At 43.8% G+C, this 16345-nt stretch overlaps 1 protein-coding gene across 1 annotated transcript; it reads left to right on the top strand.

Annotated features, from left to right (window-relative positions):
- Positions 1-12838: 12838 nt before the first annotated feature.
- On the top strand, positions 12839-15301 carry PPP1R3G (protein phosphatase 1 regulatory subunit 3G). Its single transcript, XM_085220266.1, has one exon. It carries the CDS (start codon positions 13014-13016, stop codon positions 13818-13820), a length of 807 nt encoding a protein of 268 aa, XP_085076392.1. The 5' UTR covers positions 12839-13013; the 3' UTR covers positions 13821-15301.
- The last annotated feature ends 1044 nt before the right edge of the window (positions 15302-16345 follow it).

Genomic DNA, 16345 nt, shown 5'->3' with positions numbered 1-16345 from the left:
TGATATTCTAGATCTGTATATTATGCCTGACACGCAGCTTACTGAAGCTTCAGTGTTCTGCTTCAAATGGAGACTGCACTTTTCTGGTGCTCTGTATCCGTTTGGGTGTCTGTGATATTGCTGACTGTAAACAGGAGTACTGTGAGAAGGCTGATCTTTGCACGGCCTGTGTTAAAGAACTGCATTTGGCTAATGGTAGGCAGGATGCTCCTGAGAAGCTACTAGTTCAGTTCAGTGCTTCTGGCTTGTTAGGCTGGCTCAGACCCACTTGTTTCTGGGTGCATGCCTTCTGGGTGCTTGCTAATATAGTAACTTCAGGACAGCTGCTCTGAACTCAGTGGCTGCTCTGAGCTCAGTACACTTTATGAGGTCTCTGTCTCATTAACATTGGTTGAGGAGGTCTAAAATCTGCACTTACACTGCCTGTGTAAATTGGTTTGTTAGGAATCAAGAATGGCTATGTAATCATAGTAGTCTTCTAATTTAAAGCGTACAAAAATTAATGGGAAAAGCACTACTTGATGGATGTCAGTTATTACCGTACCCGCAGGCAGAAGCCTCTGTGAGCAGACAAGCATTACTCTCTGATGATCAGGAAGCCTGTTCTGCTAATGGGGTGAAAAGTTCAAGCCTCTGATCAATAAGCGCAGACAGCCAGAGAGGAAATTCAGCTATATTCAAGGCAGCCTGTGGAGCTGGGTTTGTTTTGATGCTTTTTTTTTTTTTTTGTCTCTTTTTTTTTTTTTTTGTGAGCTTCTCTCACGAAAGTAATTTATGTTTTCTGCTAGGGATACAAATGGATTAGAAAAGAAATGTGGAAAAAATATGTTGTGGAAAGAGCAAGAGAATCAAGATTCATGGCTGCATATTCAAAGGAGTTCAGTCAGTATTTGGGGGATTTTGGCAGGCATGTACTTCACTGCAGTTCAGTAGAGTATCGAAGGATTTACATCATTGTTCAATTAATTTGGTTCATATGTCAGACAATTAATTTTAACCTAACTTTACTCTTTTATGTCAGCAGTCCTACTATAGGGCATGTCTGCTATAGAGAACCCCAAGAAGACACTGAACTACATTAAAAAAAAGACATTTAGCAGGCCAGTAGTCTGTGCTGTAACATGCAGAAATTCCCTCCTTAAATACTGAGCTAGATATCTGTATGCTAATTGTTGGTAAATGCTGACAATTTTATAGTGATTATTACAGTTTTGTGAGTAATTAGGTGTATGGTTTCTGCATATTGTTTTTTAAGAAAAGATATTCTGAACTTTAAATAACTTAAATTATTTGGCCCCAGTGAAGCTATCACAGTTTTCCTAGGGATTTAAACTTGTACTGAGGTAATGCAGTTTTACTCCAATTCAGCTTTGTCATGCTCACAGAGACTTACAGTAGTCAGGAGGTGGAAAGAAGTGCCTCAGACAACCTCTTGTAACAGCCTCGAGTAGGGAAGGGTCTCTAAGACACTTCCTGGGACTAGTGAAAAATTGATTCAATTTCTGTGTAAAACAACTGAGATCAGAAAGGAAAGCCCGATTCACATTATGTACGGTATCTCTAATTGTGAAGCCCAGGTATTTCTCTCATGTATCTTTTCATTACTGAAGGGCAGTCTTAGCTCATTCTTTCAGGTGGATATTCTGTGATTAACATGATTAAAGGACCTAGACTTTCATAAAATCAAATCTTAACAAGTATTTGTCACATTTGTATTTTTAATTTGGTTTGTGTCTTTAAGATGTATGAAGTTGTTTTTTTCTTTTGAGACGCTATTTTTTTTTCTTTCTTAAATATTGTTGACTGCCAGAGAGAAGGAAGGAAGCTGCCTAAACCTTTCAACCTTGGCTATCGTAATTAGTAATTTGTAAAACAGAAACAATTATCTCTAGTGCCTTGTTTATCTGAAATTATGATAACGTGTGTAAGACTGAAAAATGGCACTTCACTTGACCCTCGTCAGCTGCTTTTTTCATTGAGGAAAATGGAAAGATGGTGAAGAGCTTGATAGTTAGCTTTATATCCTGTTTTTGCATGCTCTGGTCCAATTACTCAGAGCAGCGATGGGTTGTAAAAATGATCCCACTCAGCCTTGTTTTTCTAGGAGATTACAAACAAAGCTTCTGCCAAGCTACTCCCCAAAGCTGCTTTTCAAGCCAGGAAGAATAGCAAGTGCTGGCTGTGGACAGATCTGCAGGTTTTGGTTTAAATGCAGTTAAAACAAAACAAAACAAGATGCAAACAAACAAACTCCACACAAGAGATCTGTTTCTTCTATAGTTAAAAAAAAATCCTCTGTAATCTGGGAAACTCACTCATTCTTGTGATGTAAGGGAGGGAGAAGAAAAGAGAAGGATCATTCATCTGACAGGGCTCCAGGAAGCAGGAGTGGTCTTGGTCTTCAAGCAGTCACCTCTGCTTGCCTTTTAAGGGCCAGAATTTGACTGAGCCCTGCATGGTCATGGGGAATTTTCTTGACTTTGTGTCTTCCTTTAAACAGATCCAGTATTGGTTGCATAGTGGCTATTTAGAGGCACCCTTGCAGGATGCCCTTTGTGGCAAGCTACTCTGTGGTGGTCAATGATGAATAGGAGCGTGTTTTTCTGTTCACACTTCCAGCAGAGAATAATATGGCCACATTCACCTGATTGCTCTGAAATGCTCTGGAGAGTGCTTCCAGCCTCAGGTAAATACTCAACCTTCCAATAAGTAGGTGTTCCTTTTCCTGTCCAGTAACAAGATAGGAAAACACCACCGCCTTTTGCATTGCTGTTTTCCTTCCTCAACTCTATAGATAAACAGACACATTTTCCCCCAAACTGTCAACACCATCACATTAAACTCAGAGCACTTAGCCAATAATAGTAATTTTTTTCCAGTTATATCAACGGGTGTGGTAAAAGATCTTACCTGTCCCTGCAAAATTTGCCTTCATAATATCTTTAGAGCACTGTATTTCTGGCAACACTGGAACTGCTCCTGGGATTCCAGCAGATCTCTCTTTAATTCGCCTTCAAACCAAAAAGAAAACAAAACCAAACATTTTCTCCTGTACACAGTTGTGTTGTTTTTTTTTTTTAAGGCCCTGTTGAAATTTAATTTTCAAAGCACAGTATATTTTCTGTTAAGATCAGTGCAGAGTAATTCCTTCCTGCCACAGCCAATGAAGCTTCCAGACTGCTTCAAGGAGAGGATTTCCATTCCCACCAAACAATCATTATTTGCTAAACCTATAATTGTGCACTCCTTTGTATGTTGATGCACGCTGTTAACAAATTTCTGATTGTGAGACCATTGGAATTTTTGCCCACTGAACTGTTTCTCTTGCATTCCCAACTCACAAAGGTCCCTGCTTTGTGATGAGATGAGACAAAGATGCTGCACTTCTTAGCGCTGCACATTTGTGCAGCTCTCTGTGTTTTCACCAAGGATGGATGGGCAGCAGAACTCAACCCTCAAAGTTTAGCACAGTAACTTCGATCATGTTTTTTTTTAAAGCAACACCAAAATTATGTGGCTGCCTATTTCAAGCAAAGGGAAGCTGAAAATGGTGCCAGCAGAGGAAGAAAGCTATAGAGAGAAGAGACTGCCTTCTAGCTAGCTGGAGAGCTCTTTCTCCAAGGCTGGAAGGTGAGCTTTCCTGAGCAACCCAGCCTGTGCACAGGTATTCAAAAAGCAGTTGCAAAAGTGCCTGGACATCAATTTCTTTCCTCAATGTAAGCTATGATGGTAAGCAACCAAAACTGTGTAATAACTTAAAATAACCTAAGATTAAAAGAAAGCATCATGTTCCCAGGCAGGAGTCGTTCCCTCAGGAGGATTCAGGCATCAAAGTGGTATTATCAGAAGTGAAGTTTAAATTTGAAGTTGCACTTTTTATCTATCTTAGCAAGATTCAAATTTGAATGCAGAAATAGCCAAAAATAATAATTCTGGATGCACCAATTAAGGACGGGATTTTTTTGCACGTATGCCCCTATTTCATGACACTTATTTTAGAGTAAATCCTCTCTTTTCTCATTTCAGTCAACTCGTTATTAGGATTATGGATGCCAGAGTTGTTCTGAGACTTATATTTCATTATATTTACAATTATAGGCATCAAGTTCAGTAGTCTACTACATTATACATTTCAAAGACAAGATGTTATTGTTTCAGATCCTTTTCACTTCAAAACTTTTATAAATATTATTCTCCATTAGTGGGCTGTCCTTATAATTCCATTTGAGATAATTTTTTAGCACTCAGACTATGTGCAGACTGCTCCTGTCATGCCAAAGCCTTATTTCTACACTGGGATTTAAGTGTAAAAGCAGGATGTTTTTACAAGCTGCCCTGTAGTCAGTGTATGTATTCCTCTGTCATTTGGAAAGTACTTTTCAAAAATCTCACTGAGACTTAAATGAGGATTCAGGCTTTTATGTTTAGCCGCTCATCTTTAAGTTGTCTAAGTTTTTGCAAAATTCTTGACATCAGTGTTCAAATAACCCCATAAACACCTGTTAATGATGCACATTTATTAATAGGCTTTGAAAGACTTCTCTCCAGTCACCTTGGAAGCTCTACTATGAGAAATAAAGGAACCTCAAGGATTATCAAGCTCCAACCCCCCTGCTGCATGCAACATCTAATACTAGATGATATTATCTTTTCTGATCTTCATCATTTTTAAGATTGGAGGTCTCCCAAGCACTTTTCCATTATTATTATTATTATTTTTTCTGGATAAAGTGTTTGAGAACAAAACTAATGAAAGGTTTTGCCTCTGTAGGTCAACTTTTTACCTGAGGTCTGAGAGCTTCTGAATTTTTTGGTATACAAGCCATTCACAGCAAACCAGTTGTTATTTGCCACGATGGGAGGAAAAATTCTTTAGAGCCAGAGTCTTTATATTCTGCCTGCTAGTGGTTTATGTCTGGATGAAGTTCTTGCCAATACTGCTGCTCCTGCTTCTGGCCAAATGTGTGAGGAAACAGGCAAGCCTTTGTATGTCTGCAGTTTTAGACAAAAAAATCCAGCAAGAAACTGCACCATCCATTCAATCAATCAAGTAGCAAAAATCACATCAGCGTGAAGATACAGAACCTCAAATAAGCTTTTGAACTTCACTGTTTGCTTGGAGGATTATTGCTCTCTGCAGAACATACTGAAAGTTCACCACCTCACTGCTATTATCCACTGCATTTAAATGTGAAAAACAAAGCTGCTTGCACCTTGGCACAGTTCAGTGCCAATACTTTATGGATCTTCCTGTTCTGTAACATGAGTCAAGAAATGATGACTAAATGGATTCGGTCATAAACCATAATGAAATCACACCCACTGAACACATGGCAGGAATGACAGAATGTTACATAGAGCCGTTAGTCTTCAAATTTGAAAAGAAGACAGGCTTCACAGTGAAACAAAAATACTCTGCATTTGGCCAAGATAAACCTTTTGTTAGCAGACTGAGAAGAGAGGGACTTGTATTGGGAAATAGATGTATCCTTCTCGTGGGAAGAGTAAGAATTTCCATTTTTATTTCAGTTGCAGTAATAAGTAGAAAATGGCATGCAAAATTAAGTGAAAATAAGTAGAATCTTTGGGACAATGGATAAAAAAGGAAAACTCGGAGAGAAAATTACTCTTGAAATAGGCCTTTGAAAGAGAAAGCCTAGAAGTCATTTAATTTAATCACTGAAACCCTTCAGTATTCAGAAGGAAAATGAATCCATGGCTCTTCAAGTTTTACTCTGTTCATTAGTTCATTCTTCCTCCTTGGTCATTAAGCTGCTTCTCCCTGTGACTCCAGTCTGATTACTAAATCACTCCACGAGATAATTAAGAGCCCCACATTTTGGTTCTCTAGGATTTACCTGGCTACTCTTGATCTTGCTGAGTTATCCTTAGGTCTGCAAGTACGTTTGAAAGGATTTGGCTAGCACTGCTTACATAATTAGGAAGTAGTGGTACGAGGGGGAGGCATTAGCTACCAGAAACCAATTCGTAATCGAGGCTCTACACTCTGTGATTTACTTAAAAGATTCTCAGTTATATTCTGCACTCTTTTACAGCAGTATAAGCTGGGAATTTCTCCCTTAACATCAGCTGAGTTACAGATGGTATGAAGCAACATTTCCAGTGTGAGTGGACATTGACCAACTGGTGTTGCAAACAGGATAATCTAGAACAGTAAAAACTTTCACTTTAACTGTGCTCACACCGTTGTTTGTGTGGGAGACAGAGCAGAGTGTGAATGGCAACACTTCCTATTCATCCCTTTTGAAAAAGAAGTGTCTTCTTTCAGAGGAATTGCTTTTGAACTCCTTACAGTGTAGAGACTGCTTGAAATATTTTCAAACTGAAGTAACTTGAGTCCTTCTGCTTCACCAAGTAAAAAGATAAACAACTCAATTTTGGCACCATTAGGTTGCATTTACAATCTATCATCCTCACATTACAGACACTAGAAATGAGGTACTGAATCACAGAAGTAGCTGCCTTTAAATGCCTCATCAGTTTGGGAGTGAAAAGAAATGAGAGACATGTGGGATTCATCTTTTTTTGTTTTACTTGGATATGGAAATGGAGGCAGAAGCTACAGCAGATTAGTAGTCCAGATACAAGGAAAGGCAGCATATTTAGCTGAATTTATTCTTAAATATTTACTGTATGATAATCTGAAGTGTCTACTATGTACAGATGGCTCATAAATGGAAACTGCCATGAATTATGCCAAACATGTACAGGGAACCAGGAGCCTCGAGCAACTTCTTTAAGACTGCAATCTCCATACATGTAGACATGAATCGAGACAATATTTTTTGATAAGGTTTAATCTCCCATCCCATACTCCTTACTCCTGTAAGTACTCTGTACTATGCACTATGTATTATGCAGAATGCACTATGGAGAACCCCATGAGGAAATCTGACTGTATCTGCAGTACGAGATCTCCAGTGTACTGTTCAATTAGGCCTACAGCTACACACTGAGCAATGTACAGAAAAAAAAAATGACAAGAGCATTGAGTAGCTGTCTAACCTGTGCGCTTAATGTGACAGTCCTGAGGGGAAAATAGCTTAGGAATTTATCACTACAGGCTGTAACCTAAACACTACACTCCAAAACACTGCATTATGGTTAGAAAGGCAACGTCACTTTGGGCATTTTCTAACATGTCTGTTTCCTCAGCATTCTTCTAACATAGATTCAAGAAGGAACCACTTTTATGAGCTTTCAGGGTGATAAATTATACTGGGGGCAGGGAGAAAGAAAGCAGCTTCATAAATTGTAGTCATTTTCTTACATTAAAAAGTGATCAAAACATTTTTTGCTTTGTTTTTCAGAATAAAATGTTCCAAATCTATTCTAGATAGAACAGTTCAAGTTTCCTTGACGATGGGACATGCAGTGTCTTTTCCAATAAAATTGCTGTTCTGATTTTATAATATTTTCTGATTTTGTCTAACATTTTTGTCTTAGTTTGCAGAACAGTTGATCCTTTGCATGCTATTTCCATTTTCATTTTGTTATTGGAGAAGAATGTATTTGCAAACAAATGAAATTTAGAAGTAATTATTATCAACCATACCACTAGGTGGGGCTTCTTTTCTGCCTTTCCCACTAAAGGTGATGGAACTGTGGGACTGAATTCAGAGAATTTATGATCTATTGCATTATTAGTCAATGAAATATAAAGCTCTTTTTTCATCATTATTATTTTTAATACGTCTGGCAGAGCAGGATTGAGCATGCTTTGATTCATACATGGCTCTGTCAGTGATTTCTGTGTGCATTCTGATAACGACGGTTACTATGCCAATCCATTGCTTTTGCAGAGTTAGGCAGCATCACACAGTCCTGGGTTTCTTGTTCACGCACTCCAGAGTGCATGAACTTGCTAGAACAGTACAGTAATATTAAGGCAGCACATACGTCTGCTGGTTTTTCTTACTGTAAAAAAAAATATATATATATATGTATATATATATATATATGTATGTATTTAGAGATGCATATCTATTTCATTCACTGAAATTCAACTGTGACATCTTATAGGGTTTTTTGTTTTTGTATTTTGTTGTCTTGTAGCAGTATGGTACTGTGTTACAGACACCCAGTTGCTGGTAGGTATGTGCATCAACTGAAACAATCCTGTTGTAAGCCATAAAAATAAAAATGACTGTGATATAAAGTACCTCTCTTACAGGATCTCCTACTAGATACCTGTTTTTGCATCTTCTAACACACTTCAGCAATTCATAACAAACTCTAATCGGGGCAGTTTTGGGAAAATGCAGACTCAGTGTTGAATTTACTACTCGTGCTGCAATTTGAAAAGCTACACGTGCAAACAAACAATTTTTAACATTGGGTCTATGCAGCCTATGTAGGTCTATACAGTGTCTCAAGAGAAGTGAAAGAAACAGCTGATGTACTACTCATGTACGCAGTTGTGACTGCCCAGCCAAAAAGGCTGCCCTGCATTAGCTAGGAGTTACTAGAACATGCTGCATTGCACAACTCTAGTTTCCTGAAAAACAGGGTGGCACCTGAGCTGATGACGTCAGGTTAAAGTTCGATTTTTAAAAAAACACAATGCAAAGACCAGCAGAGGCTTTGCCAGCTGACATCACAAAGGCCCTTCTGACCACTTGGCCAGCTCTGATGTCCTAGCAGAGTCCAAATGAGTTCATGCTTCTGTTGATTTTGAGGTACAGGCCTCCTCTTTGTGACAAACTCAAAAGCACAAAACAGAAACCATCTGGGTGCAAGTTCATGTACAGCACCCTTTATATAAGACTACTCTGCCTAAGATGGAGCCCCATTCACGCTGAAGCCCGATGCAATACAATGGCATATAACATGGTTGAATTTGATCCACGGCAGCAAACTTGCTGAGGATGCATGCCATCGATGCACCCAGATCACTGATAGAAATGTTCAACAGAGCTGGCCCTAGAACTGAGCTCTGGGGTCACTCCTGTGACTGGCCGCCAGCCAGTTATAAAGAAGGAAATTAAGTCTAATCATCTACTTCTGAATAACATCTAGTCAGATTATAAAGATCCACTGAGTCTTTCATCCAGTGTCTGATCATCCTACAAATGATCACTAAACTGAAATCCTGTCCTTATTGCAAAATACAAAGAAGCTCGTGGGCTATGAAACTTTTTTTTTTTTTTTTTAAATAATTGAGACCATTAATATCCTTCTTGCCATTTGTGTACAGCAAGCTCAACTGTTACAACTGGGATGAAGAAGATGACTTCTGAAGTGAAGTAAGAATTGTTCAGAACTAATGGTGTTAGAGTTTGGGAAAAGATGTTATTAATGTAGTGTACAAACTGTGATAATCCCTGCATATCTATAAATCCCTGTAAATTGTTAAATATCTCTTAGTATTTATTAGTCATTCAAGTTTTCTGATAAGCTATTGCTACAGGAGATTTTCTTAGGTAAAACTAGAGGGGAAATTGCAGAGATGTGGTGTATTTGAACTACATACACTCTATGTAGTAGAGTACTTTCCGTCTGGATGGATAGGAAAAGCTAGTTTTGGTCTTGAAGATTTGAAGCTAACATCAAAATTGCATAAAAAGAAATGATGAAAAGTGTACGGATGGCCTTCGGAATTAAATTGTGTGGCTGAGTTGAACCCTCCAGTTACATGACTGGGTGTCTGCAAACTAATATTTTTATGTTCATTTTGTGTCCAGTGATGACTATTGATCCAAGGAGCTCAGTGAATTTATTAAATTGCACATCAAACAGAGCTCCCTCCCAAAGCAGCAAACCAAAATCTCTGATCTAACAAGAAACACATCACCATGCAGTCATGGTCAGAATGGAGAAAGCGATGCTGGGAATCACTTAGCACTGATTTGAGCATTCCTATTTTTCTCATGTCGCTCAGTAGTCATCTCAGGATGAAAATGCTCTAGGAGGATGTGTGTGTTGAATGCAGGATGGGGATTAGAGGGAAAAGAGAGGAAGATGGGAAACATGGAGGGGGATGAAGAATGAAGGTGCTCAGTAGATGATTTATGTCAAATGTCCTTTAATACAACTGGCAGAGTTTCAAGGAATGCAAAAAGCCTGTCAATCTGCTGTCTTCTACTAAAAATGCCCCCAGTTCTATCTTGAATAACAAAAGCAGTAAATAGTACTTGGAAGTACCCTGGTTACCCCATTCTTTTAAGAGAATCAATTCTGAAATATTTCAGAGACAACAATGAATGCCTCCTAAATAATGCCCCCTCTCATCAGTGTGTGTCATAAAGGTTTCCAATTTTGTGATCCAATTTCAGATCACACTCACTTTCAGAATATGAGCCAATGACCAACACCAAAACTCCGGGACTCCTCCTCGTGTGCTGCTGTCTCCTTAAAATTCTTTTCATGCAGAATGAAAAGAATGTAATTCCTGTTGTCTTAACTGCTTTTTCTAAATTTCTGTGAACAGCAGTCCTTCCTGCAGGCCTGTCTCCCAGACTTGCAGAGCATATAAGGAATGCATATTAACTTCCACAGTACTGCTTAATTTTTTAACAACATTTACAGCATGTTTCTCTTTTTACAGTCCCTTATTTTGCTTAATTCTTTCACATTCCTCTTCAATTTCTATTACTCCAGGTGGTTTTGCGTTATCAGCAAACAGCACATTTTTCCCCTTTGCTGCTTAAAACTTTGGCTGATGGGGTCAGGAGCAATGGCAACTGATTTAAGCATGCAACAGTCACTCACAAAGGCCATCAATTCCAGCACCAGGCCATCCTGCAGGGTGCAGGGATGGAGGCACCAGCCTGTGCTGGTCAATCCCAAGGGAGCTGATCCACCAGGAGCTGGTAGTGCTCAGAGGGCATCTGACAGGACATGAGAGACCAGCAGTGATGGTGGCCATTGTTCATATGGCCCTTGAGAGCACTGGGCCACGGTGGGCAGTCAGAACTGCTCAGCAACCTAGGGACAGAGGTCTGAGAGGTAGTGGGCAGGCTGAGGGGCATGAGAACCTTGCTAACTAGAGCTCTGAGCAGCCTGACGTCTGCTCTGCCCATATCCAAAGTTTTGGTGGCAGGTTTCCTTTTATCACTAAGGATGGGCAAGGATAAGGATGGTTGATCTAGAGGTATCTTTTAGTTCTTAAAGAATAATTCATTGGTGTCATTGTCCAGACTAAGTAGCCCATAGCAGAGTTCCATAACATCCCCTTATTTGCTTCTCCTTTAATCCTTACCTAGATGCTGCCAACTGTGCCATCGCCACCTGCTAGCTCTGTACAGTCCAGCCCCTCCCTCACACACAGCCACCCCCCCCTCACCTGCCCTGCCCGTCCTTGCAGAAAGGCCCAGAACGGTCCATTGCAACACACCAGTCACAGGGCTTTGCCCACCAAGTTTTACTGATGCCAGTGATGTCGTGGCTCTGGGACTGAGCCAAAGGCTTCTGGCTCCTCTCACTTGTTTCTCAGTGCATGCTGCATGCACTGATGTAGCAACATTCCAAAGGTGCTTCACCATAGCCAGCACCTGCTGGAGCAGGATTTCTCTAGCACCCAGCCCTGAAACAAGATGCTCACCTGGTCAGTCTTTGTTTCAGCTTGGTTAACCCCACGTGCCACACATGTAGAACGGGTGAGCTGTGAGTCTCACTTTCAGGCAGAGTTGACAAAGGGCTTACGTTGCATCCTCTTTTGGTCAAAGTCAGTGCTAACAGCAACACAGCTATCTGTTCTGTTTGTGGCCTTCTTGCAGTGCATTGCAGACCTCAGCTCAGTAACTCCACGGCTTACTTCCATTACAACGAGGCTGTCTAAAGATCCAAAGGGTGGCACACCAGCTCCCTGAACTGGCCGGTTACGGGGCTGCCCTATGAACAGCCCAGCTGAGCCGAAAGCAGAGCATCAGTGATGAGCAGCTGACAGCAAACTGCTATTAGTCATGTTTTCCATTGGCACCGCTGATGCCACAGAGTGTCTGTCCTTCATTCCTGTTCCTACAAAGCTCCGAAGTGAACTACAAACAAATGTTGCATGCAATGCCAGGAGCTGGAGGAGTCATTCACTGGCAGGCCGCTACTTGGCAGCGAGGCTTCGCACTCAAAATAAAACAAAGGATGTACAACAAACGAGTGCCTCCCCCCAAGAAAAAGAACAGTTTAAGAACAAAGTGTTTTTGCAGCCATCCATAGAAATCACCACAGACAATAGTAATAGTGTGCACAGAGAGTTTGGAAAAGATCTCAGATACGGTCTGAGCACAGTAATAAAAGGATGTTAGCAGGATGCTGGTGGCCATGTGTAACCCTTGGAAAATAGAACTGAAGGGAATTCAACTGGAATCTTATTAGACGTTCTGAGTGTCGGGAAAAGCTGCACCTGCGCGTGTGCTGCCAGAGGCTTTAGCTTTTATTTTCTGCGGGCACTGCTGGGACCAAATGAGGGGGAGAAAAAGCAACTGAAAAGACTGGTTTAGAAAAAACCCCAACTTTAAAAAGGGAACGGATCTGTCGGTCCATTCACTCGCCTAGGGTTTTGTGCTAGCTTTCAAGTCTCAAAGCTTTCCTCGGCAGAACCCATCTGGGCACGAAAGCCGCGCTCCTCGCTCTCAGCCGCAGCCGGACGCTTTGCTCCGGTGCCCAGGGGCCGCTCGGCCGCCGCCCCGCGCCAGGAGCCGCCGGCTCCGCGGGTGTGCGGGGCAGTCTCTCCGCTCTCGTCCAAAAGCCGTAAAACCGACCACGTTGCTAGCGGCTCGCTCCTCCTCGCTGTGGTAACCGCGGCCCCCGGAGGGACCCCGCCGCGAGGCAGCGGGGGACGACGTGCCCGGCCGCCCGTCGCACCTCCCCGTACTTCCTTATTGTTTGCTCCCGGGGAGGTCTCGCCCCGCCCGCGGCGCGGCGGCCGCAGCCCTGCGGGGTGGCTCCGGGCCCGACGGGGACGCGCCCCCCGCGCGGGGCTCTCCGCGGGGCCGCGGGATAAAGCGCTGCGCGCCCGCCCGCCGCCGCCACAGGGCCCGGCGGGGCGGCCCGCCATGGCGAGTCCCGCGCGCCCGCAGCCGGAGCCGGCGGCCCCCGGGACGTGGGGCGGCGGCGCGGCGGGGGAAAGGCTGCTGCTGCTGGAGCTGCGCTGCGCCCGGCCGCCGTCCTCCGGCTCGGAGGAGGAGGAGGAGGAGGCGGGGGAAGAGGCGGCCGCGGGGGAGGACTGTTGCCCCAAGTGCAAGAAGCGGGTGCAGTTCGCGGACTCGCTGGGGCTGAGCCTGGCCAGCGTGAAGCACTTCAGCGACGCCGAGGAGCCGCGGGTGCCGCCCGCAGCGCTGCGCCGCCCGCAGAGCCCGCCCGTCGAGCCGCGCGACCCGCCGGAGCCCGGCGCTGCCCCGGGGCCGCCCCGCCAGCCGCCCTCCCTGCGCCTGGAGCCCGACTTCCCCGACGGCGGCGAGCCGAGCGCCGAACGGCTGTGGCGGCAGCGCGTCTGCCTGGAGCGGCTGGGGCGGCCCGCCTTGCCCTCCGACGTGCGGGGCACGGTGCGGGCGCTGCGCGGCTCCGGGCCCGGCGAGGTGATGGTGCGCTACACCTTCAACGAGTGGCTCTCCTTCATGGACGTCCCGGCCTCGCCGCTGCCCCCCGCCCCCGCGGACGGCTCCGAGCCGCCGGCCGAGCGCTTCTCCTTCGCCCTGTGCGTGCCGCCCAGCCTGCGGGAGGGCTCGGCCCTTCACTTCGCCATCCGCTACCGCGGCGCGCAGGGCGAGCACTGGGACAACAACGACGGCCGCAATTACACGCTGCGATGCCGCCGCGACCCCGAAGACTGCCCGCAGGCGGCCGCCGCGCCCCGCGACTGAGAGCGACAGCCGGGCGGCCGTCGGGGGGAGGTCGGGCCGGCGGCTGAAGTAGGAACGGGGCGCTGCGGGACGGTTCCGCGTCCAGAGAACGAGGAGGCTGAGTGGGACCTCGGTGCCGCTCCCCGCCCTGCCCGAGGCCCAGAAGGACGTCCGCGGATGGGGCCCGGCCGAGCATAGGCTGCCTTTGCCGGGGCAGAGGAGCAGTTAAAAATACTGGCTGATAGCGAGTTATCGGGAGAGCTTCGATAACAACACCCCGCAGTCACGTGCTGTGCGCTGGAAGATGGTGTCTGTCTCGTTCGGTGTGGCTGTGTTGGGGAGAGCGATGACATGGACGGCCTCGTCACAGCACAGTGACAGTGTGGTAGGGAGGGGATCTCGCTAACGAACGAAAGCAAATGCTTCGCTTCAGCTCTCCTTATGTTACGTTTTGCACCATGCTTTCAAGTGCTTTTAATTTATTCAGCTCATTTTGCAACATCTTTTCCAGTATTCGTGCGTTGTTGGGTTTGGGCACTTAACCCACAGCCTTTCACTCTTGCACTGCATTGCACTGCACGCCTTGAGGTTGGCACTGCTGTGTCCCAAGTCCTGACATTTGGCAAAAAAGTACCATTGCAAATGCCTTTGTTAGAATAAAAAGCTTTGAAAAAGCTCACCGACACAAACCTTTTTTTCCTGCATCTTCTGTGCAGCAGAACGTGTGTGTTAACCCTACCCTGTGCCCTGCAGAGGCAGCTCATGCAGAGCTGTGGTGTAAGGAAGCTCTGCTGTCACAGGGTTCTGTAGAAGATGTGATGGCTGCTCAGCAGCTTGACTTGTATTATTTTAGTGTTATTATTATTGGTTTTTTTGTGATGAAAAAACAGATAAGGTGTTGTCTGGGTGCAGAAAATGGTTTGGCATATATCCCATACCTGAAATGAGTCTTCGGCTAAGCTGCCTTTTCTGCAAGCTGGTGCAAAGCCGTTGTGCACTGCTAGGCTACAGGACATGGAATAACGCAGTGTGCATTAGCCACTGATAGTTGTACCAATGAAATAACATGCTCTTAAGCTGATATGTGATGCCAATTGAGATAGATGGATTGTTCTTTTAAGTACAGTGTAACATCTCAGACTTGTGCAGTGCATTCCTTATTTTGTGTTTTGTTCATGAATTGCTTGAGAGAAGAAGTTTCACCAACAAAGGGTGGGCTGGGGGATGTCTCCTAAAACAGAAGGCAGCAGTAGCCATGCTCTGATGCCTGCATCTGGGCAGAGCTGTGGGGCTGCCACATAGAAGAACTGTAGCTGCAGTCTGCAGTTATGTGTAGAAGGTGAGAAACGTTTTCTGCTATTCTGTAAGCTATGGATAACGGATGCAAAACATCCAGAAAGTGTAACATTTATGTGTAGTCTGAAATTCAAAATGCAGGGGTAAAAAAATCCTGCAAATGATGATTAAAGCAGAACATTTTTATGCTTTGGCAACGAGTAAAATGCTTTAATTTCTTATGCAATTCACTTCTTGTGAAAGAGGACACTTCTCACAGACAGGACTCAAACATAACCACTTTTTAATACACAAAATGATATTTTCTCCCTGTATTTTAGTGCTGCAGGCTGTGGAGACACACTGCCACACTGTTACATGGGTACATAAGACATGTATGTACCAAATGCTGGCATCCCAGAACCAACACAGCACAGGGTTGGTGCTTGTGGTCATAGCTTAGGATTCATTGCTTGTACCTTCAATATCAAGGAAATATATTCAAATTGAATTAGTTCTGATTATATAAAATGAGGAAGTCCAGTAGAGTCAAATGTTAAGCGAAACACGCTTCTTGTTTGGTTGCATTACTGTTAATGTAATATTCTATAGGGATTGGGGGCATAACTTATGCAGAGCGTGCTCATAAACACATTCCCCACCCCAACGTCAGAAATAAAAAATAATACAGATTTGGTAGCACTCTTGGATAAACTCCAGCTGTAAAGACTTCCAGTTCATGCAGATTTCTTCTTTTCTTTTTCCCATGGACTAAGGGCATAATGGAGAAATAGATGTAAAAGTTTTTTTTTTATAGGTGTAAATAAAATAAATAGTAAATAGTTGAACCTCTATATTGGGTTACTGTGAAGGACATCAAAATTATATCTTAAGTGAGTGTTTTTTCTTTTGCAGTTTATAACCATGTTTATATTCAGATTGAAATCAGAAAGGACTGAAGTTCGTTTTGCTGTGGTGCTCTGAAGCACTGCAAACTTGCATGCAGGCTGCTTCTGTTTCATTTGAAGCTTTCAGTCAGAGCTTGAAAGTGAGGCGTCTGCTCCCACTGACTTCCTGGGATCTGGATCCATCCCAGGTATTGCACAAAGACAGGGGAAGTGATTGAGGTTTAATTGTGTGTTCCCAGACCTGTGTTACATGGCACTGTGATGAACGTTCGTCTGCGAGAGCTCAAAACCTGCCATCTAGGCCTGGCAGTAATTAAATCACCTTAATTGTTTTTATGATTCTTTCTAAGAGAGGAAAATTAC

This window comes from Meleagris gallopavo, chromosome 3 (genome assembly GCF_905368555.1).
Source record: "Meleagris gallopavo chromosome 3, MGAL_WU_HG_1.1, whole genome shotgun sequence".
In the NCBI taxonomy this organism is placed as follows: domain Eukaryota; kingdom Metazoa; phylum Chordata; class Aves; order Galliformes; family Phasianidae; genus Meleagris; species Meleagris gallopavo.
Note: the sequence above shows the minus strand (reverse complement) of the source record. Positions and strands in the feature narration are given on the sequence as shown.